Source organism: Macadamia integrifolia, chromosome 7 (assembly GCF_013358625.1).
Source record: "Macadamia integrifolia cultivar HAES 741 chromosome 7, SCU_Mint_v3, whole genome shotgun sequence".
Lineage (NCBI taxonomy): Eukaryota > Viridiplantae > Streptophyta > Magnoliopsida > Proteales > Proteaceae > Macadamia > Macadamia integrifolia.
In genome coordinates, this window is record NC_056563.1 from 36,474,537 (window position 1) to 36,501,474 (window position 26,938).

The following is a 26,938-nucleotide window of genomic DNA, read 5'->3' on the forward strand; positions in this document are numbered from 1 at the left end:
TCTAGGTGGGAGTGGGTGGGACTGGGTTGAGAGAGAACTGAATAAAGACTCCCAAATCCCAACACTACTACTGGACACTAGAAAGGTGAGCGAGTGGCAGTGGAGATCGCGGACTTAAAAGACGGAAGAGTTCCGATCAAAGACGGCGCATCTTCTTATCCTACGCCCCCTTTCCCACCCCCCAAAAAAATAAAATAAAAATTCTCTCTTTATTACTACTTCACTCTCTCTTCTTTTACCTCTTTGTCCGAATCGAACGCTCTCTTTCTCAGTCTCTCTTTCTCTCTCACTCATATTTTCCAGTACACATCACTTGGTTGCTTCTCTCTCTATTCTCTGCACTTTGCGCCCTCTCTCTCTCTCTCTCTCTCTCTCTCTCTCTCCAGTCTCCTCCTCCTTCTCCTTCTCCTCTTCTGTGGTTGTGTCTTTAAATCTATCTCAAACTTGATCTTTCCATTACTAATTTCGTTTGTTTGCTCCTTTGGAAAATGTGAGAGGAAGCTTCTTAAGCATGGCAGGTAATGGCGGAGGAAGCAACGGGGCCTCTATCAACGCTGCTGCGACGGCTGTCGGCTCCGCTGAAACTAGGTTCCCCCAGGCGGAACGGGTACGTTTCTCTAGATCCTCTTTTCCTTGTGTTTCCTTTTATGCTACTTTCCTATCTTCCTCTCTAGATCTGGGTGCTCACTACGGAAAATTCCGAGCCTTTATTGAATTGGTAGTTGCCTTCAGCTACCTGGATTCTATTCGTGTCCCTTTCAGTGTGAATTACGCCTCGTTTTTGGCTGGGGATAGCCTTTGATCTGAAAATGAGTTCGTCCCCTCCTATCCACCCAAAAAAAAAAACCCCTCAGTTGTTGCAGATGCATTCGGTCTTGGTGTTTGGTCCCTCCGTACCAGTGTCTCTGCGGTTTTAATTTTAGATTATATTTCTTCCTGCTATATTCTTAATCTAATGTACCTCTTCTGCCACCACCACGGCAGCCTCTATTGCTACAGTATTGCAATCGCTTTTCTAGGGGCAGTTAACGTTTAGCTCCACTGATGCTGGAAGGGAGGCTTCTATCTCGTTTGTTTCTCAAATTTCTGATGCTTACAGCGGAAGATTCCTAATTTACTCAAGGATTACTCTTCCTGTTTCTTTAACAGCTTGTTATATTTTTTTGCCTTAAATTTCTTGGTTAACCTTTGTATGTTATTATATTGATTAAGAATGACATGCTCTTTCCTTCCACTCAGTTTTCACAGAATGTTATTTGGTACCCGATTTCTGGGTTGGTGTGCTTATGTCCTCTATGATGTACTGCCCAGCTATGATGTATGGGGGGGGGGGAATGTTGGGCTGTTAAAGAAGTTTCATATAGAGAAGATACATGTAGCAGCGAAGAGGATGTTAAGATGGATGCGTGGTAAAACAAGGAAGGATAAAGTAAAGATGAATATATTAGAGCTGATTTGGGAGTTGCCCAATCAATGACAAGCACCGAGAAAGCCACTTGAGGTAGTGCCATGTTCAACGTAGGCGTGGGGATGCCCCAGTAAAGAGGAGTGATCTAATTATGATTAAATGAGGTAAAAGAGTTAGGGGTAAGCCTAAAATACCATAAGAGAAGTAGTGAGGAATTACGGGCGTAGGCCTAAAATACCATAGGAGAAGTAGTGGGGAATGATGTGCATAGTTGTTTCTCTCTTTTCCCTTATAAAATATGTGCATTCTGATTATATTTAGGGATTGTTTCTTGTCCAGGAGCGTAGCCTACAGGAGTTGGAGACACCCAATGACTGGCCCCTGAAGGGAATCATTTCAGGGGACGGAAAGGTTATTTCAAGGGAGGAGACGAGTGAGGTAGACACAGGGGAGCACTAGCATAGGCAACACCATTTATGAAAGAAATTTATATGCCCCTGAGTACCCCCCCCCCTTTTTGGGTTTTGTCAAGTCCAACACTCCCTTTTCTGCCAGAATCTGCCACTTGCAATTTCATTGTTGATGTGTTGCCCTTTAAAACCTATCCAAACATTGACCTGGTGGCACTCTAGGTAGCTATCAACATCAGGGAGAGAGGTGAAGGAGCAGTTAAAATTTGACTATTATAAATGAAGATGAATTGTTAACTTTGTAATTCTAGTCGGGACCTTCCTCTGGTTTAAGTCTAGGATAGTGTTGGACTATTCAACCACAAAAGTAGTCGACCCCACAAGATATTGGTCTTATATTGATCTCATCCCCCCCCCCCTTCTTAAAGCTAACTAGGCAAGGCAGGTGATGATTCCTATGTCAAACAGCCCAACCAGATGGGCTGGTGGAAGTTTAAATCTACTTGGATTTGTATTTCAGTTGAACTTTCAAGTGTGTATCTAGTTATAAATTTTGGCATTGTAAGGTGCCTCTACGATTCTTAATTCTTATACTCCTGGCTTGCAATGTTGTATTGCTCTTGATTGCACTTTTATTTATCTAAAATATTCAGAAATTAAATTGCTCATTTTCCTCTTTTTGTATGAGATTTCAAATTATGTACATTGCTTATGATTTACTACATGCTTTTAATAAATCTTTTGTCGGATTTGCATCTTATGGGAAAGAGCTTGTCTACTTGGTAAAGATATTTAGGGCATTCAAGCTTGTCTGTGGAAAAAGGAAAATACTGCCCTCTCTGTTTAGAAAGATGGTTCTGATGTAGGCTGGATTGGAAGATCCAACTCCTACACATACAGTTCTTATGGACTGACTCTATGGGATATATTAGCATACACATTAAGCAAGATGTAAGAGATAAAAGGAGGAATTAGAATGAAAGAAGAGAAAAATTCTGTTCTATACTTTTAAAATCAGAATTAGATAAGGAATAGGGATAAAAGAACCACAAAGTAAGAGGAATGCCTAGCAAGCAAGCAAGCAAAGAAGTAGAATAGAGTTTGTATAAGAGACAAGAAAGGGAAATTAGAAACAGAGTTGAAGACCAACAGTTATAACACTAGTAGATCTGATATTAAGCATAAACTGAACTAATAGATATAACGTTAGGATCAGAATACAAATCTCTGATAGTTCAATCAATAGGTACACAAACAACAACAACAATCATAACATTATCCCAACTTAATGGGGTCAGTAATGTAGATTTAGAATCACAAGTGATCCAAATCCAGGCAGGATCTGAAATTCTGGTTGAATAGAGAAGATGTCCTCCAAAGCTTGGTTCTAGCTCTCAAACACTCTCTCACAACAAACAAATAGAAGGAAAATAAGAAAAGAAAGAGAATTTGATGGAGGGTTGAGAAGGGGGAAGAAGAAATAGTGAATGGGCATCTCACCTAAGGCATTTCACTCAACTGCATCCCAAAGCACAACAACATAAGCCTTCTTTTTTTTTTTTTAATTAATAAACTCGTCCAATGTTGTAGCCCCTTACAAAATTATATAGAAGACTTAAAACTGACTCAAACACTAAAAATGAAAGGCCTAACACAATCCTTAACTAGTGGAGAAGCTTAAACTGATTAGGAAACTCAAATAGCAAAGGAAATAGACTCAAAACAAGACTCTAACTAAACTAATGAATTAAATCACGTTTTCCTACTTTCTACCTATATTTTAGGCCCATTACAAAAAAAAACCGTTGGAATTAAAGGCCCAACACATACATAACCCAACCTAAGGCTTATTTGCAATAAAATAAGCCCATTAAGTGATTTATCTACATCAGTCGGCTACATGGATCCAAAATAGGAAAAGATTATAAAGAGACAACATAAGTAAGGTGAGGTGAGGTACAAAATAGGTAAAGGTAGAAGTCAAAGCATCACAGAAACATCTCCTATAAGGGATCGGCAACTCGGGCCCTTGTCCTCCACAGAACTCTATCTATGGTCATACTACAATCTAGTCCTACCATATGCATATATTTTCTTACTACTTCATCAATAGTCATTTTGGGTCTGCTCTACGTCTTCTGGCTCTATCCAATTGAATATGGTCACTCTTCCTCACTGGGGCATCCATAGGTCTCCGCTGGACATGACCATAGGTCCATACCACCTCAACCGATTCTCACAGAGCTTGTCTTGGATAGGGGCGACTCCCGCATCGCTTCTAATGCGATCATTCCTTACTCTTATCTCTTTTGGTCTTGTCACACATCATCCTCAACATTCCCATCTCTGTTACACTCAGTTTATTCAAATACTCTTCTTAATTGCCCAACATTCCGCTCCATAAGTCATAGTTGGTCGTATAACTGTCCGATAAAATTTTTCCTTGAGTTTGATAGGCACACGTTTGTCACATAAAACTCCCGACACACCTCTCCATCTCATCCATCCCACTTTCATTCTATAGGTAACATTGTCCTCAAAGTCACAACTATTTATATGTTGCATGATAGGGTTAATGAAGAAAGAAAATTGACCTTCTGATTTACTGGGTAATGCAATCTTGACCTGCAAATCTGAATCTGAAATAGAAGAGAAACTGAGAAAGAAGGATAGGAGTAGAGAGAGATGGGTACTGTTGGTACCCATGAAGCGTAATTTCGAGAGAGAGAGAGAGAGAGAGAAGAAAAAGAAAGGAAGAAGAGAAGATGTGAAGGGATCAGCTTCCTACGGGCTTAAATGAATTCCTCTTCTGAACAAAAAATTTACGTCCATTCATCCAAAATATAAGCATTACATAGGTATTTATAGAGTTAGCGTGTTGTATCCATCTATGATACTAAATGTCTCGTACCCTGCAATAAGTTAAAACAAATCACTTGTATTTTAAGTAACTATTACTTATATTTAAATAACTACTTATTTATGGGTCAAGTAACTAGAGACATGCATCAACTAAGTAGAAATTTTATCCTAAATCCAGAATTACCCTCATCTCAGAAATACTAATTACAATCATGTCCCTGTCCAAAACTGCCAAATCACATTTACTATTTAATACTATTCCTTTGCTACTTATCCTACTGCATTACAATTCTGCCCAATCAAGTGGATCTAACTGCTGTGGAGGTGGATCAAGCCATATAAATCCTCTATGAAGATGCTCCATCATCAAGTTCCTCTCCCTGTTTGCTAGAGGGTTCTAATGGAATTAATATTGGTTTTGAAAAAACTAATTGAGTGCTGTCTAAGACTCTTACTGGGGGTTATGATGGCTGAGGTTTCTTTCTGCCCTCTGCATTGTGATGCTGATATGATCAAATTGGCCTATATCTTACTCTTTTATCTCTATTTCATTGCTATTGTATTTGCAGATACTTCAGCTGGGGTTGTGATGCAGATTAATTACTAAAATAGGCTTGTTTTATTAGGAATAAGCTTAGGGTTGGGTTTCATACATGTTGGGCATTTGATCCCATGTGTTTTGAGTGTAATAGACCACTTTTATGGGTCTAAAAGGGGGGGTCTAAGATTGAATACGGGATTACTAGTTAGTTTCCATTTTCATTAGTTTCCTTTTAGTTGGGCTTGATTTGAGTTATATTTGTTTCTTTAGGAGTCAAGTTATTAATTGAGTCAAGTCATTAGTAGTTAGTTTCCTTTTTTAACTAGTTTCTAATTTCAGTTAGTTTCTAATTTCAGTTTTTAGTAACTATTGTATTAGGAGAATATTTGGTTTCCTTTTTGAGGAACCTTTTATTTTGCAATTCCCTCCCCTATTAACATTATAAATAAAAAAGAGGAGGCTCCTAAAAGCCTTGATGATTTTGAGAAACAAATTAATGGTTGTTGCTATTGTCTTCGTTATGGAGATTTGTCTTGTGTTTGATCAAGACTGAAGGAATTGGTGTTTGATCCAATTGACTCTTTGCGGTGTGAAGCCCAAGAGGTTCCTTTCAAGTGTTTTATTCTTCTCTTTTCAAGCTTTATTATCAAGGTTCTACTGCTGCCAAACAAATCAGACTTTTATTCTGCAACTTTTCTGCCCAAAAAATTCTGAAATAGGACATGTTGGCCTTTTCTGCTGGAGCTAGTTCCAGCCATCGATTAGTCTCCAAACTAAGGTCGATTGTTCCCTTATATTCCCTCATGGATTGACCCAAAGTAAGTCTGATTCTAAGCTGCTGTTACAGAGATATTCAAAATCTCCGGATTTTTGTCCTGTAATGCATCTGCCAGAATTTTAACAGAATCGATATTCTGAATTGTTATTTCTGTTCTGCTGTTTTCTGCTACTGTTTTGGGACTGCTGCACCTTATTAATATTGTTGGTTATTAGCTTATTGGGTCTACTAAAGTCTGGGTTAGATAGTGTTGAATATTGTGATCGATAGCTACTGTTATCCTTTTTTTTCAGTGGTCTGATTTTGCTTGTTGGTATATCAATCTGCTGTGGATTATTGTGGAGGTTATGTGGTTGTTCTTAGATTAAAAGATCCTGAAGCTGAGACTTGGTTAGACCCCTATCCTAGTCTACATTAAGAACAAATATAACTCAAATCAAGCCCAACTAAGAAGGAAACTAATGAAAATGGAAACTAACTAGTAATCCCGTATTCAATCTTAGACCCCCCCCTTTTAGACCTATAAAAGTGGTCTATTACACTCAAAACACATCGGATCAAAGGCCCAACATGTATGGAACCCAACCCTAAGCTTATTCCTAATAAAACAAGCCTATTTTGGTAATTAATCTGCATCAGGTTGAACTTAGGGGGCTTGGCCGTCACAATAGTCATTGTTCTTGGCATTCAGTTTGATACAGTAACCCATGGTTGTGGTGATAAAATGATCTTCAATAAAAAACTGGACCATTAAAGAGAACTGAATGTCAAGGGGGTGGGGGTGGGGTTGGGGGGAAGGACAATTAGGACCCTCACAATGGTTTTTTGCAATCAAAGAAGTTAAAGGCATCAAGGAAAATGACAGCAAAAGTACAGGGGGTCTTTTTGCGGGTATCCTATACAAGTAGCAGACCTACTGGATAAATTTAACCATTTCCATGTTGACATTCTATAGGATCTTTTTTTTCTTCATAATTCTCTATCTTGAGGACCCCTTTTATTTTATTTTAATTTTGTTTTTTGGGGGCAAGGTATTGTTTACCATATTTTTCTTGACCTTCTGCAAACTGCATGATGGCATACATTAAGATCTTCGTGGTTATCTTTGGCTTTGCTGCTGAGCTTTTTACAGCTCCCAGGGAATTTCAAACTGATTTCAGTTGTTGTGTTGTCAACTGAAACTAGTTAGATTTAACACAACATTTTCCTAGTCTTCGGATCATAGCATACTGCTCACATCATTTACTTCCTAGTCTTGGGATCATAGCATGCTGCTTATACTAGTTGCATGTCACTGAGGTGGAATCTGTAATGTTCTAATGAGTCATTGAACAGGGTCCTTACAGCTCTTTGTTTCCAATGCTAGTGCTCAGTAGCCCTTATGTTTGATGAAACCTATGGTTTCTATGTTTGAGAGAAGTGCCCCCTCCCCCCCCCACACTGGTGTTGCAGAATTGGATGATTCGATGTATTCTTTTTATTTTCTTGAACATGGCTTGTGGGCCCTTGTGGTAATTGAGGAACCATGCTCCACCTTCTGTTAGTTGTTGGTATTGACGGAAAGAGAATAGGAGAAGATTCTAAGACCTGGAGCAATCTTTCCCTACAAATTGCATTGCATGGAGCACTTCTGCTTGCATGGCTAATTTTGTTGCGAGAAATCTGGTTCTTCACTGAACTTGATTCCCCCTTTGGATTTACTCAGGGCTTGCATACCCATTTTACATAGTTTGATATAATATATTTCTAATGCAAGCCAATATAACTCGTTGAGAAAAGGTAATGTTTTGGAGTATGATATTCCATTAAGAATGAAGCCGCATTCATATGGCAATGGTTGTGTAGAAGCTCCTCATGGCATTTTCAATGTGTGATTGCCGTATAGGTCATATGAAATTTAACAGGGCTCATAACTGCTTCTCCTTTTTGGCAGCGGAGGAGATGGGGAGGCTGTTGGGGAGGGTTGTCATGCTTTGGATCGAAAAAAGGTGGAGGGCGTATTGTTCCTCGTATTCCAGAAGGGAACACATTGACAAATCGGGCAAATGGACCTCAACCCATTGGATTGACTAACCAAGCTACAACAATTACTCCATCCCTTCTAGCTCCGCCATCTTCACCGGCATCCTTTACAAATTCTGCTCTTCCTTCAACTGCCCAATCACCCAGTTGCTTCTTGTCCATGTCAGCCAACTCACCTGGTGGGCCTTCATCCACTATGTTTGCCACAGGGCCATATGCCCACGAGACGCAATTGGTCTCTCCCCCTGTTTTCTCTACCTTTACAACTGAGCCATCTACTGCTCCTCTTACTCCTCCACCAGAGTTGGCCCACCTTACTACTCCTTCATCCCCTGATGTACCATTTGCTCAGTTCCTTTCATCTTCTGTGGATATCAAAAATGCTGGCAAGTCGAATTATGCTGCTACAAATGATCTTCAAGCAACATATCCACTTTATCCTGAAAGTCCTGCCAGCAGTCTCATTTCACCTATTTCAGGAACCTCTGGTGATGGTGTGCCCTCTTCCTTTCCTGAGCAGGAGTTCCCTGCACGGTGGGGTTCTTCAATTCCAGCGCCAGATTCTCAATATCCTCAGAGTGGATCATCTAGGCTCTTTGGGCTTGGCACAGCCACCTCGAAAAATTTCATGCTATCTGAAGATTCAAGTTTCTTCTGCCCTGCTACTTCTGCACAGTTTTATCTGGACCAGGCCCAACAGTCTCTTCCATCATATCCTCATAGTGGAGGGAGACTGTCTTTCTCCAGGGAGCCAGAAGTCTACTCCAGTGGTGGAAATGGACAGCAGAACAGGCACAATAAAAATTGCAAGCCCGATGCGGAGGAAATCGAAGCTTACAGAGCATCCTTCGGATTCAGTGCAGATGAAATTATCACCACACCTCAGTATGTGGAGATTTCTGATGTAATGGATGATTCCTTTACCATGACTCCCTTTGCATCTTCTAACAAATCATTCATGGAAGAAAGCATGGATCCTGTATTGCCAAATGGACAGGCAGCCCAGACAGATTTGCTGAATTACAAAGGCCTAAAATTTGTGGCTGATCATGTCAGCACTGGAGTGCATGGTGAAGTACGGGGCATCTCATGCAATGGATGCGCAGGTAACTCTTGATCTTAAATATATTAATGTTACCATTTCCCTTTGGTCCTAGTGAAAAAAATTCATCTTTACTGTTGATGAATTGGCATATGGAAATCATCTTGTTCAGGAGTATTAGGATTTGACTATGTGGCAATTTTGAATGACAATAATGGATAAAGTTTTTCTAGACTGGTGCCTTGAATTACGTTTATATGCCACATGGTATATTAAATTGTGTGGACAGGATGTCCTCATCAAATAACCTAATGCAGTGATTTTCAAACCCACAAGCATGATACCCATGTGGCTCAATGAGCTGATCAATTTCAGTGAATATTTGGATAGCTAGGGGACTAATATATGGTGTGCTATATGAATGAGTTCGGCTTTGAAATTCAACTGATGACCAATCCACATGGACCCCCATTTGTCAACAGTTGAGATTGACACCTCAGCTGTATTGATTGGATGGCTGAAAAATGAGGGAAGAAAAGTAAAATGGACAAATTGCCACCTCAGTTATATTACTTTTCCCAGTAGTATGTTAGTTCGGTGGCTGGAGTGAGTTCTAGCTGTTTAGACTTTAATGTCTTTCTGAGGTTTGGTTTCCTTTTTGGCCATGGTTTTCAAAAAATAGAATCCAGAATCAGATCAGTTAGTGCCGATTCCAAGATCAGCCTTGGTTGGAATTGGCTGGATCAGTCATGGCCGATACCAATCTGAATAGGCCAATTCATCGATCCAATTCTTGATTCTTAAAACCCTGTTTTTGGCATAAAATGATAGAAAGAATTACTTTGGCCATGGTGCTTCTTGTGTGCGGTAACACTTGCTTTTAACATGTTGCAGATAATAAATCATGGAAACAGAGTGAGGATGTTTCTGAGCTAAATGAACCCGGTGACCATGCATTTACTGATGGAGAGGACATCTTCTCAAAGATGGGAGACTCCAAAATTAGCAAAAGGTATCGGGTGGGTTTATCAAGCTCTGATGCAGAAATTGACTACAGGAGAGCAAGAAGTACGAGAGAAGGCAAAGGAAATTTTACTTTCTGTGACTAATAATCACAGTTAGTCAACTCCACCGCCCCCACCCCCACCCACACCCAAATTTCCCCGGAAAAAAATGAAAAGAAAAGGCAGGGTGGGGGGGGGGGGTGCTTTTGTACTAATTTTATGCATGCTTCCTTTCTGTTATCAGTCTGGGGCGTTTATCTTATGGGTGGAAGGATCTAACTCGATCTCTTTCCTTCTGTCCCCCTCCCCCCCACCCCGTCCCCATCTAAATGTATTTCCAGTGCTGCTGTTTCTTATTTTTCTGTTATATGTGATGAATATCTTTTCAAATTTCTTATATAGATTGGTGTGACTGTTTTCATCACAAAGCGATTTGAGAATGTGCCTTACTGCCTTATATTCTGTTCTGCACAGACGGTGGGGTTGCTTCAGGTCCAATTTTCTGCTCAAATCAGCCAATGATAAATGTAACTCGTTTGTCATGACATCCCCTTTATGTGAAGCCATACCATTGGCGAATGTTTAGAAATGTTAGAAGGGTTTTCTTAGAGAAAGGTATCAGAAAAATACCCTTCTATTCCATAGTTTCATTTAGCTGCTAGCGTCTCCCCAAACCCAAACCGTACCCTTTTTTCTCCAATCTTTTCAACCCCCTCCCCACCCCCCGCCGCTTGGGCTTTTCTTTATTCTGAAGACGATCCTTTCTCACTCTAACATAAACGACAGTAATCCGGAGGAGCTAGGCCGCCCCAAAAAAAAAAAAAAAAAAAAATACAATAAAACTCTGAACTCTAATAAACTACAGGGAAGTGAAAAATATAGTAAAATGTAATGAAAAAGTTTTCTTTCACCTATAAAGGACGGTTCAAACCCCAATAGGGTTCTAGTATGTTTTCAAAATGCCCCTATGCTCATTTGAAGCGCCATGGTAAATGGGAAATGGAATTCACCATGGCCTTGGAAAAACTAACTCAGAGAAGAGGGTCTATGCAAGTCTCATTATTTGGGCAGTAAGCTTTTAGACCCAACCATATTTACGTTGATAGCATTCTTTTGGCGTGGTAAAGGACATTTCAGACCTTCAACTATGAGTCAGGGAATAATGATGATCTTAAATTTGTGGGTGATTCATAACAAATGTCAACGGCTTCTGTTGCCTTTTGTGGATGTACTTGCTATTAAAAGGGTTTCTCATTTATTATAATTTATCATAGTTACAATTGAAGAGTGCTGGTAGATTCAAACCACCATACCTTGGGTATTACCCCAGGTGCTCTAAATTTTAGTTAAAAGACTTTTTACTCTAAAAAAAAAAAAAAAAAAAAAAAATTTAGAAAGGGCAGCCACGGGCCTAATGGCGTTTTAGACATGGCTGTTGCCACATGTGCCAAACCGACCCTTGCCACATAACAGATTAGGTTATACAGTACAAAACCAGAAGGAATCTCATAAAAAAATAAAGTTGCTCTACTGCAAACCAAGAGAACATAATAGATTAGAGAAAAAACTAATTTAACTTGTTTTACTGCAAACCAAGAGAACATAACATATTAGAGAAAAAAAAAAAAATTAGGTTGTTCTATTGCAAACCAAGAGAACAAAACAAAACAGAACAGATTAGAGAAAAGACAAAAAATTAGGTTGTTCTACTGCAAACCAAGAGAACATAACAAATAAGAGAAAAAAAAAAAAAGAGGTTATCTGCAAAATCTGGGATTAAATCACAAATAATAGATAGGGGTTTACCTACTGCCAATTGTTGTGGGAAAAAAAAGTTGCACAGAGTATCTCTTGGTGTCACCAACAAATGCATTTGCAAGATATAGGTAATTAACGAAAACCCTAGGAGAGACCTTTGTGACCTATAATGGGTAACAGAGAGAACAAATAGTGCTTCGTGACCAAACAGACAAAGCTTCGTGAAAGCGAGGGATTTAGGGTAACAACTTCGTGAGTACTCAAACCCATATCAAATTGAGAGTATCAGCGATGGTTTCGTGAGCTTCGTGAGGGAGAAATCGACTTAGGGTCTCGATTACTCCTTCGTGAGAGAAAGTGAGTTAGGGTAGGAGCTTCTCCTTCATGAGAGCGACTGAGACCGAGCTTGGATGAAACCCTAGCAGAGCTTCTCCTTCGTGAGCAATGAGAGGTGTGAGAGACAGAGGGGTGAGAGAGAGAGAGAGTGTCGTGCGAGAGAGGGCTTCCAGCAGGAGTTTTTGAATGTTTAATTCAAACTGTGACTCGATCCGGTTTGATCCATTCTTTGGTTCTGTTCACTTACCTCTACCCAGTTCTAGTGGAGCTTCAACCAACAATAATCTTGACCGTTCACTTAATATTATCCACGTGTCGTTTTCTGCAGGTGGAATAACAAAGAATTGCAAGATTTAAGAATAACATATGATTTTTATCCGAGAGAAGGTGGTACAGAGCAGAGAGCAGACAACTTACGCCAGTCAACAACTCTACTATAGGAACCGCATCATCTCCAGCACTTCCAGTCCACATCCGACGGTTAGGTGTAATTGCCTAGTGTTGTCAATTGTCCGATGTATACCAGACATGCTGGAATAGGGGTGTCAAACAATTCAGGCTTGGTTGGGCCTAGCTGAGCTTGACCAAGTGCACCGTGAATGGCCATTTAGCTAAACATGCTTAGTTTTGGTGGGCATGATCCGAATTATAATTGGGCCAATCGATCTTGAGCTATAATCAAACCTTAATCGGGTTACGGACTTGTTTAACTCTAAATGGGCATTAATCAGGCTCTAAACGGGCCTTCCCTAATCCAGACCTTACTTCCCACCCCCAAACCCCTCAACAACCTCTTTGCACAAATCATTTCCCATCATGAAAGACTAGAATTTCAAAAACCCAAACTTAGGCGGTCAAAACTGAACAAACATGATCGCATTTCATAGCCTTTTTTTAGTTTGGGGTTTGGCGCTCGAAGCTCAAGAGAAAAATTAAGAAGAAAGAACAAAGGGAAATGTATCGTAATACATATTTACTCAATTGGGATTTTATAATTGAAATGAGGTAACAGAAGGATAACCAAATCAACAAATAATTATGGCCAAGGCAGAGGAGGTACATGCGGAAATTCAGAAGACCATATTAATTTATTCGTTATCCATGCAGTCCTCCTAGCCGACGAACCCACCTCTTTTCTTCTCCTTAGCCATTGCTCTTCTTCGGATGGTTGCAGCAACAATAGTTTATACCATTTTCATTTGGGTAAATTGCAGCCTTGAACATGAGCAGATCCCTAATGTTTGGAACAGAAAAGGAAGTTACAGAGGAAACTGGAAGGAGTCTGTTCAAGTTGGGTTTATAAATGTGTTGGGCTGGTTGGGCTAGGTGGCTATATTATGTACTAACTTTTTATAAACGTGTTGGGTTGATTCAAGTCGGACCATAAATGTGTCGAGCTTGGTGCGGGTCTAGAATTGACACTCCTATGCTGGAGAGGATCTGGGTCCTCTACCATGGGCCTTCTAACCTTGCATCCTGGGTTACAGCGGAATGGGTAGGCCGGGAACGAACCATGTCACGTTATACCTATTAGTTTTTTGTTTGTACTTTCCAATGTCCACACGGCCGTTTTTAATATTTGTAGGATGGGAGAGCCTGAGCATACTACACACACCTTTCAAAAGAAATGGCGTATCGGTCTGTTTACGATTTGGGAGCAGTCAGAAGCGAATTTGAGAAAACGGGAATCAGCAGTCGATTCATCGCTCACGTATGGAAGTAAGGCATTCCTCTCAAGAGCCAAAACTCAAATACCTCGGAAAGGCTCTCTAAGAATGTTTATTTATTTATTTTTAATATTTGTCTTTCCCTTGTGTCATGGGAAAAATTGAAGCGCAGGTACGCTATTCAGAACCCTAATATCGAGATCGACTTCGATGGAGTTCCGTCGCTGCCGTCAGCGGCATACCCCCTACTTCGTTCGAAGTTTAGATCCTCCACTTCAACTCTGGATTCCATTAGCGAATCTGACGACAACGTTACATCCAAGCTGCTTATAAGGCTACAGGTTTTCTCATCTCCTCGTGTTCTTCGACTGACTCGAATTAATTTTAGTGAAGTTACGATTTCAAGTCTAAACTGAATCTCCCATCTGATTGGTTGTTTCCATGTGGGCGAGCTTTCAATTTATTAGTTCCTATCCCCCATCCCACAGTTATTTTCTTTTTCTTTTTCTTTTTTTAATAAATATATATTTTATTAATGTTCTCTGGAAGTTGACTAACAGAACAGAACATTCATTCCTCTTATAACCTCTAGGATGGAGCTTTTGTTGAAGCAGTGGTTATGAGATATGATACACGTTTGGGGAGATACGCAGGAAAACCCCGTCCGGGAGGCCCAAGATCAACACTCTGTATTTCATCCCAGGTATGATAGGGGAACATGTTCGATCAGATTTAAGTTCTTAATCCCTAATATTAAAAAATCCTGCCAGTTTCCATCGATTTCGACAATTCTTTTGTAGCACACACTGACATTAGCAGTCTTTGAAGGGATTGACTAGCTATGGTGGGGAGGGGTCTCGGATCATTTCCTTACCAAGTGAATGCTACAAATCAACAAATTTATTTTCACTATATCAGAGAAATTTTATGACATCAAATTTTTAAATAAATACACCAAACACCCCCACCCCAAAAAAAAAAAATAAATAAATAAAAGAAGAAAGAAGAGAAAAAACCATCTAATTATCAATTTTGGGACTTGTTCTAGCCATTTTCCATTATTATCTGTAGGGATTTGAGGAGTAGCTGAATGTTCCCTGTTCAGTTTTTGCTCGTTAGTTATGCAGTAGTTTCTGGTCTCTTCCAGGTAATGTATTCAACTTCTTTCCATTGTAGGTGGGTTGCAAAATGGGTTGTAAATTCTGTGCAACTGGTAGTATGGGATTCAAAAGAAATCTATCATCGGGAGAAATTGTGGAACAATTGGTCCATGCCTCTCGTATATCACATATACGCAATGTTGTTTTTATGGTATGTGCTTTACTTTTGTATCATCAAATCCCTTTTTTATTTGCATTACTTCCTTGATGACTGGCTCTATCCTTGAATGAGATTCAATCATGCCATGTCCTATGGCCTTGCAATCAATCTTGTTCCTTAATGGCTAAAAATGCTGCCCAAGAAATTGTTAAAGTGACACTATTGAGTCTGGTTTTCGCATTTGTTCAGTGAGGGTCTTCTTAAAGGAGCATGTTAGAGATGCAACCTAGTGTTCCGAAACCCTAAATTTGGTCACTATGGGCCCACCAAAATAATGGAGAACTCAATTGCAATGAAGAGTATTCAGAAAATTTTAGAACCCTTTTGGAAGAGATGAATAGGAATTGGGACAAATCAGTAAAGTGAAAGGACAAATCTGGAATTTCAAACAAGCATGGGACAAAAAATAATGAACATTGAAGAGGAGGGGCTTGTGTATAATTTTAGACAAAATATGTCTTTATTTCTAATAAGGAGCACTGCTTCTTCTTCCTCATGATAGGAACCACACCGTCGTTTTAGATGAGAGAACTCTCACATATTATCTCAGTTTGATCTGAAATACGGGTGTAGGTTACTAATCCACTAATCTCTAAACCCCAACTAGTAATCCACCAAACCAGCAGAAAAAAAAAAAAAAAAAAAAATTCTGAAACAGAACTTGGTGGATAAAGAGGAACCAGCTTTTTAACTCAAGATGGTTCTCTAAACTGGGAGATTCTTTGGTCTCAAAATTTACAAATGTTGTTTTTGGGATTTTTTAGAGTCCAAACGGGTCCTTAAATCCTTAGGGTGTTTTGGTCCTTGTAATATTCTAGAATATTCTCTCCATCATTATAAATAAAGGAGGGCTGGTCTCTAGGAGACATAAGCCCAAATTTCCAAATCAGCATGGTATTAGAGCTAGGATCACCATTGGGATCCTAAACCCTAATGCCTTGAAAAATCCTAATTTTCTTCCTCTCTTCTTTAATACCCTACCCGAGCGACCGCCACTTGCACCTCTCACCTACCACCACCGCTAGCACCAGCACCTCTCGCCGCTATCTCCAGCGCCTCCCGTGCCTCGTGCCTCTTGTGCTCTTTGCCCTCTACACCACTCGAGCCTCGTGCCTCTAGCGCAGCCACCGTCTCCTCTCTTCTTCCCCTTGGTGGTTAAATGTAATCTTTCCCACCGAGGGCCATGGTTTAAAGTATCGGTATGTAACGTACCATATAAGCTGATATGTATCTGTATCGGCCCTTACCAATACGATATTGCCAATACGATACATGGAATTATTTAAATCCTTTTGTATCAATATGTATTCTACGATACGTACCGATACACACTGATACGATATGCACCGATACGTATCGATACTTTATGGAAAATTAAAATTTGAGGTGAAATGTACGTTTTGGTATGTATCTTTGCGTATCGGTATGTATCGACTACGGTCATATAATGGCAAAAATGGGTCATTTTTCAGAAAAAAAAACATGATATGTAACGTACGGTGCACCGGGTACTCTTTTTTTTTAATGATAGTATGCTAGTAGATTTTTTTAAATATTGCTGCTCTTTTGTGCTGTTGTGATCCAAAGCACGCAATGTTTCTCTTGATTCTGTTTCAGACTAACATATTTATTGCCTTATGGTCTTTTATTTTCTTGGGTCTTCAAATATATGGCTTGCCCTTGATTCTTGATTTTTCATTTTGTTGGCAGGGAATGGGGGAACCATTAAATAATTATGCTGCTTTAATCGAGGCAGTTCAGATCATGACAGGATTTCCATTTCAACTATCACCAAAAAGAATTACAATATCGACTGTAGGTATTATGAACTGCCAGGTGTCTAGGGTCTTTATGAGTCTTTCTCTTTAATTTTATGTTTCTTTAGTTTATAAGGGAAAATGTGGATAAGATGTATTCTTGTTAGGATTACTTAGTTGAGTTGGTTAATTAATCAAATAGGAGTCAATTTCCATATATTTTATTTGGCACCCAAAAAAATTGCATATTTTATTATGTATACCATTGAGTGTCTACTTGGGCAACTTAAAGGGCACTTGGTTTAGAAGTCCAACAAGGCTACAACAACAATAGCAACTCAGCCTTATCCCAACTACTGCATGGATCTATTCAAAGATAGCAAAAGAAAGAAGATGTTAAAAGTGGTAAAAACTCACCTAATGGGGTTGGCTACATGGATTCTAGCCCTCCAATCGGGTCTATTCAAGGTTATACTTGGGACAAGACCTAAACTATGCATGTCTTTCCTTACTACTTCTCATATGATCTTTTTAGACATGCCCCTAAATCTTTTAACTCCTTCAATCTGAATTAGATCACTTCTCTTTATTGGCGCATCTCAAGGATTCCATTGAACATGGCCCTACTACCTCAAACAACTTTCTCAGAGCTTATAATGAATCGGAGCAACTCCTAAAACAATCCTAACATGATCATTCTTTACTTTATCATTCCTAATTTTGCCACGCATCTATCTTTTGCATCATCTTTGCTACACAGCTTATTGACATGACACTTCTTAATTGCCCATCATTCTGCCCCGTACGTCATAACCAGTCTAACGAATGTCCTATAGAACTTTCCTTTAAGATTGAAGGAATACATCGGTCACACATCACGCCGCTCGCACCTCTCCACTCATCCATCCCCCTTTAATCCTCTGTGAAACATCGTCCTCTATATCACCTTTTCTGTTTATTATTAACCCCAGATATTTAAAATGATCACTTTGTGGTACCTCTATCCCCTCAATTATTACCATAGCTGCCTTTTGTTGTAGGGTTTTTCCCTGTTCTGTCCCCCTCCTCCCTTGAGGGTTTGCCCCTTTTTGGCCCCTCCCTCCTTGTATTTTTTTTCCTCTCGGTAATGAATTTATTTATTCATCCAAAAAAAAAGGAAAATATAAATAAAAAATTGACCATTTGAGTTCATTTATTTATTATTACTTATTTACTTATATGGTTGAAATTACACAGGAACAGTGATTCTATCTCATCTTTTATAGGTTGGGATAATCCATGCTCTCAACAAGCTCCAAGATGACCTTCCCAATGTGAACTTGGCCGTTTCGCTGCATGCACCAGTTCAAGATATTCGTTGTCAGATAATGCCTGCAGCTCGAGCTTTCCCACTGGAAAAGCTTATGGACACACTAGTAAGCTATCAGAGAAACAGGTTAGAATCTGATACATTTTCTTCCTTTGAGGCTTGAGGTTTACTTTGTTTCATAAATAATATTGTATTATTGGATGTTTTTAAAAGGGGGAAATTCTCATAACTGCTCTTTGATCTTCAGTAAACAGAAAATCTTCATTGAATACATTATGCTTGATGGGGTGAATGATGAAGAGCAACAAGCCCACCAACTTGGCAAATTGCTTCAGACACTTGAAGTGGTGAGCTCTATAAACTTGACCTTACATTATGTGGAATATGTCAGAAGGATTGCTGGTAAGCCATTGAAGAAAGTGCCTTGGGTTGTGGAAATTTGGGGAGAAATGGTCAAATCCATTTGTTCTTGAAAATTTCTTGGCCTGTGTTAAAGCTTATGTCATTGAAATGGATTCTTATGCTGCGAGCCAGTTAATAGTGTTTGATTCTAGGGGCCAGCATTGTTGGAGGTAGATGCCTCTTACTTTGTATTTAGTTTCCATGGCATCTCTCTCTCTCTCTCTCTCTCTCTCTCTCTCTCTCTAAGGTCTAAAGCACATTTCTATAATTCTTGAGAACCCCACAATGAAATTTGTTCCAAATGCTTCCCTCATGACTAAGTTCCTTGAACTCAGTTCGACTCAACTAGGCCATATCACAACCAAATGGAGTTGACTTTATGGAACCTTCACCATTAGACTCTGTTCAAGGCCCTCCTATCGACCTCCCTACCCTACTCCCCCCCCCCAAACAAAAAAAAAAAAAGAAAATCTGTTCAAAGCTACATTTGTTGTCAAACCTAAACTATGCATGTCTTTTTATCACTTTTCCAAAAATGATTTAGGCCGCTGCCCTTTGCTTGTTTAGCTTCTCCAATCTAAAGGCATATCACTACTTACTAGTGCATTTAGGGGTCTACGTTGCACTAGGGGTGTATTAGGGACTGAAATCGGGACCTGACATGAATTGACATGCTAAACACTGCAACTGAATCTTCCCATTATTAATTGGACGGACGGTTGTAGTTTCTAGGGTTGGGCCCCATTAGGTAACCTGGACATGTTGGGGTATTGGTCCGGATTTCCCAATGGTTCCAGAAGCAAAGATTGATTAGGAACTAGATCCCTCCCCATCTCTTCCCTTTCTCCGGCTCTCCCTTTTCCTCTTTGGTTATAAAGCATGAAGATTTCATCAAAAAATAGTTTTCTTGGGCCCTAAGAATGTCCATTCACGGATCTAAGGCTTCCTAAATGAAGAAGAATCGCTTTTGGCAACCAAATTTGCCTAAATATGGAAATACAATATTCTGCAGATTTGAAGAAATCGACATCGATGTGGTGTCCTATCGATAAACAGGCTTCAACATCGTCTGGGGTTGTGATACTGTTGACAATAGAAGAGTGTCGATGCATAATTTTGAGAAATTGACATCCAGAAGGTTTTGTTTGATACTATCAAGGGATATGTTGATGTCAATAGGAACTTTGGTCAATTTCGGCTCAAGCCATTTCTATGCCAATTACTCTTTTAGTGTCGATTGTGCTTTTTTGAATCCTGGACCTAGTTCACTTTTGGACCAGGCTGATTCCAACTTGGTATGGGTTGGAACGTTCAGATGTCCATAACTTGTGATTCGTAGGCCAGAATCGGGTGATTCAAAAGCCATTCTTCTTGTTATCTTGTGTAATGCACTTTGGCATGATCCACCATAAGATTTCTTGATTTCCATATCAAGGGTATGTTGGGCAATTCTACCGACAATGCGTGCACGAATTCGGGACTATGAGCCATACTTTAAAATCCACAAATACAAATCCATCATGCCTTGAAGGAAAAATTCATCATTGTCAGGGTGACCAAATGATGTGTCACACTATCCGACAAGGGAGATGGGTACAAAACATATCCAAGAGCTAGTCATATGTTCGGAGGCCCCAGAATCAAGGAGCCAAGAAGGAATAGAACTAGAATAGACATGAAATATACCTAATTGGGCTAGATGAGAGGTAGGTGCAATGGAAGAGGTTGTGGTAGAGGATGTTGTTCCAAGTTGTGTCATCATGCATTGGAGAACAACCATCTGGTGCGAAGAGAACGAAGTTTTAGTGGTAGAGGATGTACTGTCAAGAAATCTTAGATAGATGAGCTTGAGAGTGGGAAGACCATTGTTTCCCACCACACCCTCCTTTAGGGCAACTTTGAAGCTTCCAACAGGTCTCTCTGGTGTGGCGAGGACACCCACAATAGTCAAAATTAATTTAGTCTTTTGCAGGAGTATCAAGTTTGGTGATAAAGGGAAGATGGCCAATGTTCGGGAGAGCCTGAGGAGTAGTAACAAGAGCCTATCGAGTAGGGGCAATGAAGGCATCATAACAGAGCGACAACGTTTCTTATGCTGAACCAAATTATAAATGTGAAGCAATGTACAAAATTTATCTCTGCCAAGAACTTGAACTTACTCCAGATTCAAGCGAGTAAGATAATCATATTCTCTTTCCATTTCATGCTCCTAAAAAGTACCAACGTTAACAATATGTGCCATGCCATGGGAATAGGGTGATTGAAGTCCAATTGTTGCCATAAGATATTAGGTGTGGAGGAGTAAGCAAAAGTGACGACTCCTTTTGAGTGGTCTCATAAACTTGGCGCCGTAGTTCATAGATCTGGGCATAATTGCTTGATTGTGCATACATCTGCTTAACTGCATCCCACAATTCTTTCGTAGAGTTCACCAAGACAAAGTTGGGCGCAGGCTCCATAGTGTTAAAGAGAAATCTCATAATAAGGGCTTCATTGGCCAACCAAGTGTTGCAAGTGGTAGCCTCAGTAGGCTTTGGTTGTCACTAGTCAAATACCCTAAAAATTATTACCTTGAATAGTAAGAAGGCATGCTTTGGTCCAAGTAAGATAATTGATCCCATTTAGTTTTGTAGGACCTAGCTGGAGAGATGAGTAATGGCCATATGTCCCAAAATGACCCATCGCACTACCTTCTATTCCCTATATGGAGATATCACTACTGATACTCTCCGCCATAAAGCCGTTGAGGTTAGGGTGTCAATTATAAGCATGCACCGGTAGGCCTAACAGAGCCTGATATGTTTATGGCCTGACCTGGATCGGCCCGATTAATAAACGTGTCGGGCTCAAGCCCAACGCGTTTATAAACAGGTAGTACACAGTGCAAGGAGTAAGCCCAACCAGCCCGGCCTATTTATAAGTCCGACCTAGACTGACCCCTTTAATCTAAGGTCTCAGCTGCTCTTATCTTGCAATCGCAAGGGGCGTCTCCAAGTGACTATCACTCTCAAATCTGAAATTATTCCACACAAATCTGAAGCAGCAGCTTTGAGAATCGCAAGGGAAAATGACAACACTTTGAGTTTGGCAAATTGCAGACCCACTTACCAATCTGGCAGCTTCTGCAATTTGACCCATTCCCCTAAAAGCTTCTTTAGTCACACTCTTGAGTCTTGGCATTTTGCCTATTAGCGGATCATCTCATCACCAATATAATAGTATATACCACCGCCCATTTCCATTCATTTCTTCCCCTTATCTCAAGACCACCGCGCATTCCCTCCTTATCTTATATAAAAGCTCATATTGAATATCTCTTCTTTAGATTATTTTATACTTGTCTTATTTCTAGGGGTGTCAACCGGTCGGGCCAGGTTGAGCTTGTCCACTTGGAAGTCTTGCACCGTGAACGCCCGTTTAAGTAAACAGACCTAGCTTTGGGGGGGCATGGTATGGTTTATAATTGGGTCAATCGGTGTCGAGCTTTAATCGGGCTTCCTTAACTTGGCCTTAACTGGGTTATGGACCTATTTAAGTCTAAACGGGTTCTAAACGGACTTTAAATGTGCCTACCCTAAAATTATTTTTTAAGTGGGTTGAAGGCCCATAAATATGTGACACGAATATTTAATAAAGAAGAGAAGTGATATGAGAGTATGGTTGTTCTTTAAAAAAGAAGAAGATATTATGACCTTTACAACTTACAAAACAAAGGTTAATTAAATCAAATCTTATTACAAAGCAAAAGGTAAGAAAGTTTAATTAGTTTCTTACTAGTAGTGGCAAAATAGGAATTTTATATAGTATTAAAGGGGTTGGGTTGGGTCGGGCTACAACGAGTCATTTCAAGCCGGGCCCATAAATGTGTCGGTTCAGTCGAGCGCCCGACAGGCTAGGTACATACTCCGTGAACTCCCGTTCAAGCCCGACACATTTATTAAACAGGCCGGTCCAGGTTGGGCTGTAAATGTGTCAGGCTCGATCGGGCCTACCAATGTGGGCTTAGAATTGACACCCCTACTTGTATCTTCGTGTCAATTCAACGAATTCAATTCAATCAACTCATCTTCTTCCTTATTTTATCATTGCCTAAGCGGCACTATCATGTTCTCCGGCTTCTGCAACTATTGCGGCATCTGATGAGTCCTTTCCTTGTAGAGCACATCGAACTGATGAAAGTAAGGGCATGTCTTGTTGTTCTTGAAGTACTTATTGATGTTCTCCCACTTCTCTTTGCACCTCTTGGCATTCCTGTTGTATAATAGAGTTAGGTTCCAGCCAATTATCCAAGTCAATCTCTGCAAGAGAAAGAGCACCAAGATTTCATAATGGCAAGATCAAGTTCCCCCTGGTGTTTAGGGAAGGCCCGTTTAGGGACCGGTTAATATCCGCTTATAGTTAAACATGTCTGTAGCCCGGCTAAGGGCCATGCTAAGGCCAGTTTATGGCAGCCCGATTGTAAACCATTCCATGCCCATGAAAACTAAGCCCATTTAGTTAAAAGGGCGTTCATAGTGCAAGGCTTGAAAATGGTTAAGCCCGGCTAGGCCCAACCTAGCCTGACCGGTTGACACCCCTAGTTGAGGTAATACAAAAAGGTCGATGACCAATGAAAAAGGCACAATAAGTGAAACTACCGGGACTGGGCCTGTGGCATCAGACACTCTGGAGATGTGGAGGCAGCAAAGGGCTTGAATGAAACCAGCAATAGGGAGCAAACAACAGTAGGGTTGGTGGAAGCTAGCGATAGGCTCAGGTGAGGTTAGGTAGGGTCGGGCAGCAGCAGCGAGAGACAGGCGAGGCTGCACAGGGCCAGTTACAAAAGATAGCAGCGCTAGGAAGGAAGGGCCAGAGGACAGCGAGAGGTGGTTAGGCAAGGCAGTTGGGGCTTAGCATTAGGCACGAGCAGGTGACGAAAGTCAAGGAGGCTAGATATTGGCTAGCAGGGAATGTGACTGTGAGAGAGCCAGACGGGGGCCAACAGTGAGCAGCGGGTGGTGGAGGGCCGTGTGGGTCAGCAAGGTTTGGTGGTTACCAATGGGGTCAGGGGTGTGACATCCCTTTGGGCATGTTCAGTCTACCATGCTTGACTGGGTAGGGAGGCCAGAGCCTCTAGTGCTTGAGTGGTCAAGCCCACTGGCGGCTGAAACGAAAAAAAAAATTCCCAATGTATTAGGCTCTGATACCAAGTTGAGAACAAGAGATAAGAGAATGATTCGGCTTGTCTAGAATGATAGAGGCCTTGTTTATTTATTAAGAGGATACCTGATTACAATTAAGGAAAGACAACTAAGGTTGCAGCACAATCCTATCATAATCTATTGTAACACTTATCCTTAACACACACACACACACACACATATATATATATATATATATATAGATACACATTTATTCCCAGCATGGTGGATGAAACAAATGTTGGGATAAATGCAAAGTTAGATATATAAAAGATCAACCTTGGAATCAAAAGGTCTTAAGATAAGTAGAACAAAAATTTAGTACATGGTTTGTAACTTTAGCAACAATAAGACAGAGTGGAGTGGTGAAAACTGATGATAGGGAAACCACAAAAATGATAACTTTAGATACCTAGGTTCACTCAGGAATAAAGGAGAAATAGGGTGGATGAAATGGAGGGGTTCTTTCGGAGTGTCATGTGGTCAACATATACCCTTAAAACTCAAAGGAAAATTTCATAGAACAGTTATACGACTAGCAATGACATACAGGGTTGAATGTTGGGCAGTAAAGAAAAAACATTTAAATAAACTTAATGTGGTGGAAATGAGGATGTTGCAATGGATGAGTGGTAAAACTAGAAGAGATAAAATAAAGATTGAACAAAATAGAGCAAACCTGAGCGTTTCCCTTTGCATGATAAGTTGCAAGAAACTCGTCTGAGGTGGCATGGTCCGCATGGACATGTGGAATGGAGGTCTTTGAATGATCCAGTATAGAGAAGTGATTTATTGCAAATCGAAGGAGCAACAAGAGCTAGAGATAGGCTTAAAATAGCCATAAAAGAAGTGGTGAGGAAGGACATGTATAACTTAGGATTTGAATCTTGTATGGCTTTGATTAGAACTGATTGGAGAAATAGGAATTATGTAACTGACCTCATTTAGGCGGGATAAGGCTTAGTTGAATATATATATATATATATATATATATCCAAGTATCTTAGCCTTGTCTCATCAACAGATTCAGAAATTAATTAAAAGTTGATTAAAAGAATTTTTGATAAATCATTGATTCGTCTAGTACCTATAACATATTAGTTGATATATGATCTATTTGAAGCTGCCACTCGTATGCGAATGATGCATAATTATTTCTGTATAGGGGGAGTAGCTGCTGATTTACGTCATGGCTGGATAGATAAATGTTTTGAAATCTGCAATTATTTTTTAACAGTGGTTGCTGAATATCAAAAGCTTATTACGTGGAATTCATTTTCTTCAAGAAAACGCCTACTTGGCACAAACATATAGCAACAATATTTCAGTGTAGCTTATTAGAATTAAAACAGTATTGTAAATATACTTCACTGAGAGCTATCTTCAAATTTATCTATTGGAAAAGTTACACTAGAAACATGGAATTTCTTGTTACTTCTAATTACCTTCAAATCTATTGCTAGTTATTTCTACAAAGTGCTGATGTTTGATAGCCTGCTGGTTTGGGAACAGGTTGTGAACTTAATACCTTTCAATCCAATTGGTATTACTAATCAATTCAGAACCAGTAACAAGCAGAATGTTCAGATGTTTCAGAGCATTCTTAGAAGTTTCTATGGGATCCGGACAACGATCCGTAAGCAAATGGGTCAGGATATAAGTGGTGCTTGCGGTCAGTTGGTGGTTAACATTCCTCCCAAGGGGTCAGTCAGCAGTGCTGATCTTATAACTGACATTGAAGATCTCCGTATCTGATTTTTCCAGATACACGGAACACCCAAGACTAAAATCAGCCTTCAGGTCAGATGAACTCCATTGTATATTGTGCTTGCACTGAATTTTCCTACTAGGTTTTCATTTTCTGGGATAAAATTACCACAAAAGAATCCTTTACCCTGGGAAGGATTTTTTTCTTTTTTTTTCTTTTGATGTCCTATCTGAAGAAGGCAAAAGACTTTCTCATACTCTATACGGTTCTTAACTTCTGCGGCATGCAAAATGACAATACACTTAAAGCCTAAAAGCACCTCCAATATTAAGGGCGCATGCTAGCTGCACGTTTTTCTCTGTTCTGTGGCTGTGATGGATAAACAAGTTAAACAGTTGGTCCTTTTGATGGAATTTTATGTACCGTTTGTGGTTCATACACCTTTCAGTTTTCACATTAATCACCTACAATTGCATTACATGATCCATTTCCGGTATAGCAAATGGTGCTGAAAGACACCATTTTAATTGGAGATTCTTTTTCACAGGTAAATTAGCAAGTATAGTTGAAAGTTGAAACTGGTCTCCCTTACAAAGTACCTTCAGGACTCAGTTTGTTACTTTTGCCCTGCTGTTCTGTGCACTTAACAGGTTGTTTTGGAAAATAATCCTCTGTTTTTCTCATCTCTGTTTTTCCTTGTTTTGCTACCTGCAGAACGCGACACGTGGACAACTTTAAGACCAACGCAGCAGATGTAATAATCCTCACCTAATCTTGACCGTTGATCTCCTTGTTGTCCACGTGTCGCGTTCTGCAGGTAGCAAAATAAGAAAAAACATGGATGAGAAAAATAGAGGATTTTGATCCGGTTGTTTTCCGCTTCTTTTCAGGTAGTGGTAGCGTACTAGCGTGTAATATTGTGTGTGTGTGTGTGGACCCGTGGATGATATTGACAGCGGTTGGCCCATTAACATTTTGTGGCTTTTGTCGGGAACACACCCAAACTCTACCAGAGATCTGTAGTAGTACGAGTCATGCAGTTATAGTGGGGAAGAACAATAATACTAGGGGGACAGTTTGTTTTACGTGTTAAAAAAAAATAGTGATGTACTGATGTACACCATTTAGTTTTATTCCATCTGAAAATATTTCACCCCACCCATTGATTTGAAGTCAAGCGACAGCTCTGCTGCATTTAAGTGCACGAACGAGCATCGGTTTCCCTTCTTTTTTTTTTTTTTTTCCATGCTTCTCATGATGAAAAGGGCAGATGCGATTTCGGCATTAACATTCTTTATTGATTTTTGGAGAATTTCTCTCCCTTTTTTTTTTTTTTTTGTATTTACTCAAACCCCTGTACTCAAAGTTTCGTAACCCTACTCCCTCCTCTTCCCCTCTACCGTGACTCCGTGAGCCGCCCTTGGCCTGTCTTTG

General features: G+C 40.0%; 2 protein-coding genes across 4 annotated transcripts; both read left to right on the plus strand.

Annotated features, from left to right (window-relative positions):
• Positions 1-230: 230 nt before the first annotated feature.
• Positions 231-10,524, plus strand: LOC122084105 (uncharacterized protein At1g76660). Its single transcript, XM_042652169.1, has 3 exons — positions 231-607; positions 7,933-9,127; positions 9,958-10,524. The coding sequence occupies exons 1-3, from the start codon at positions 512-514 to the stop codon at positions 10,170-10,172; spliced, it is 1,506 nt and encodes a 501-aa protein (XP_042508103.1). The 5' UTR covers positions 231-511; the 3' UTR covers positions 10,173-10,524.
• A 3,199-nt stretch (positions 10,525-13,723) lies between these two features.
• On the plus strand, positions 13,724-26,635 carry LOC122084526 (dual-specificity RNA methyltransferase RlmN). 3 transcript variants are annotated; one of them, XM_042652829.1, is made up of 9 exons: positions 13,724-13,880; positions 14,001-14,169; positions 14,421-14,531; positions 15,005-15,139; positions 16,859-16,963; positions 18,171-18,340; positions 18,462-18,561; positions 25,309-25,596; positions 26,359-26,635. In XM_042652829.1, exons 1-8 carry the CDS (start codon positions 13,789-13,791, stop codon positions 25,549-25,551), a joined length of 1,125 nt encoding a protein of 374 aa, XP_042508763.1. In that variant the 5' UTR covers positions 13,724-13,788; the 3' UTR covers positions 25,552-25,596; positions 26,359-26,635. The 3 variants fall into 3 exon arrangements, with proteins under 3 accessions (XP_042508763.1, XP_042508762.1, XP_042508761.1); XM_042652828.1 differs by having other exon boundaries at positions 26,395-26,635; XM_042652827.1 differs by lacking the exon at positions 26,359-26,635 and having other exon boundaries at positions 25,309-25,944.
• Positions 26,636-26,938: the final 303 nt, after the last annotated feature.

Coding starts and splice junctions, on each gene's coding strand:
- LOC122084105 (XM_042652169.1), top strand. CDS start 512: ATGGCAGGTAATGGCGGAGGAAGCAACGGGGCCTCTATCAACGCTGCT. Junction 608..7,932: donor GGTTCCCCCAGGCGGAACGG/GTACGTTTCTCT, acceptor CCTTTTTGGCAG/CGGAGGAGATGGGGAGGCTG. Junction 9,128..9,957: donor CTCATGCAATGGATGCGCAG/GTAACTCTTGAT, acceptor AACATGTTGCAG/ATAATAAATCATGGAAACAG.
- LOC122084526 (XM_042652829.1), top strand. CDS start 13,789: ATGGCGTATCGGTCTGTTTACGATTTGGGAGCAGTCAGAAGCGAATTT. Junction 13,881..14,000: donor TTCATCGCTCACGTATGGAA/GTAAGGCATTCC, acceptor ATTGAAGCGCAG/GTACGCTATTCAGAACCCTA. Junction 18,341..18,461: donor GTAAGCTATCAGAGAAACAG/GTTAGAATCTGA, acceptor TTTGATCTTCAG/TAAACAGAAAATCTTCATTG.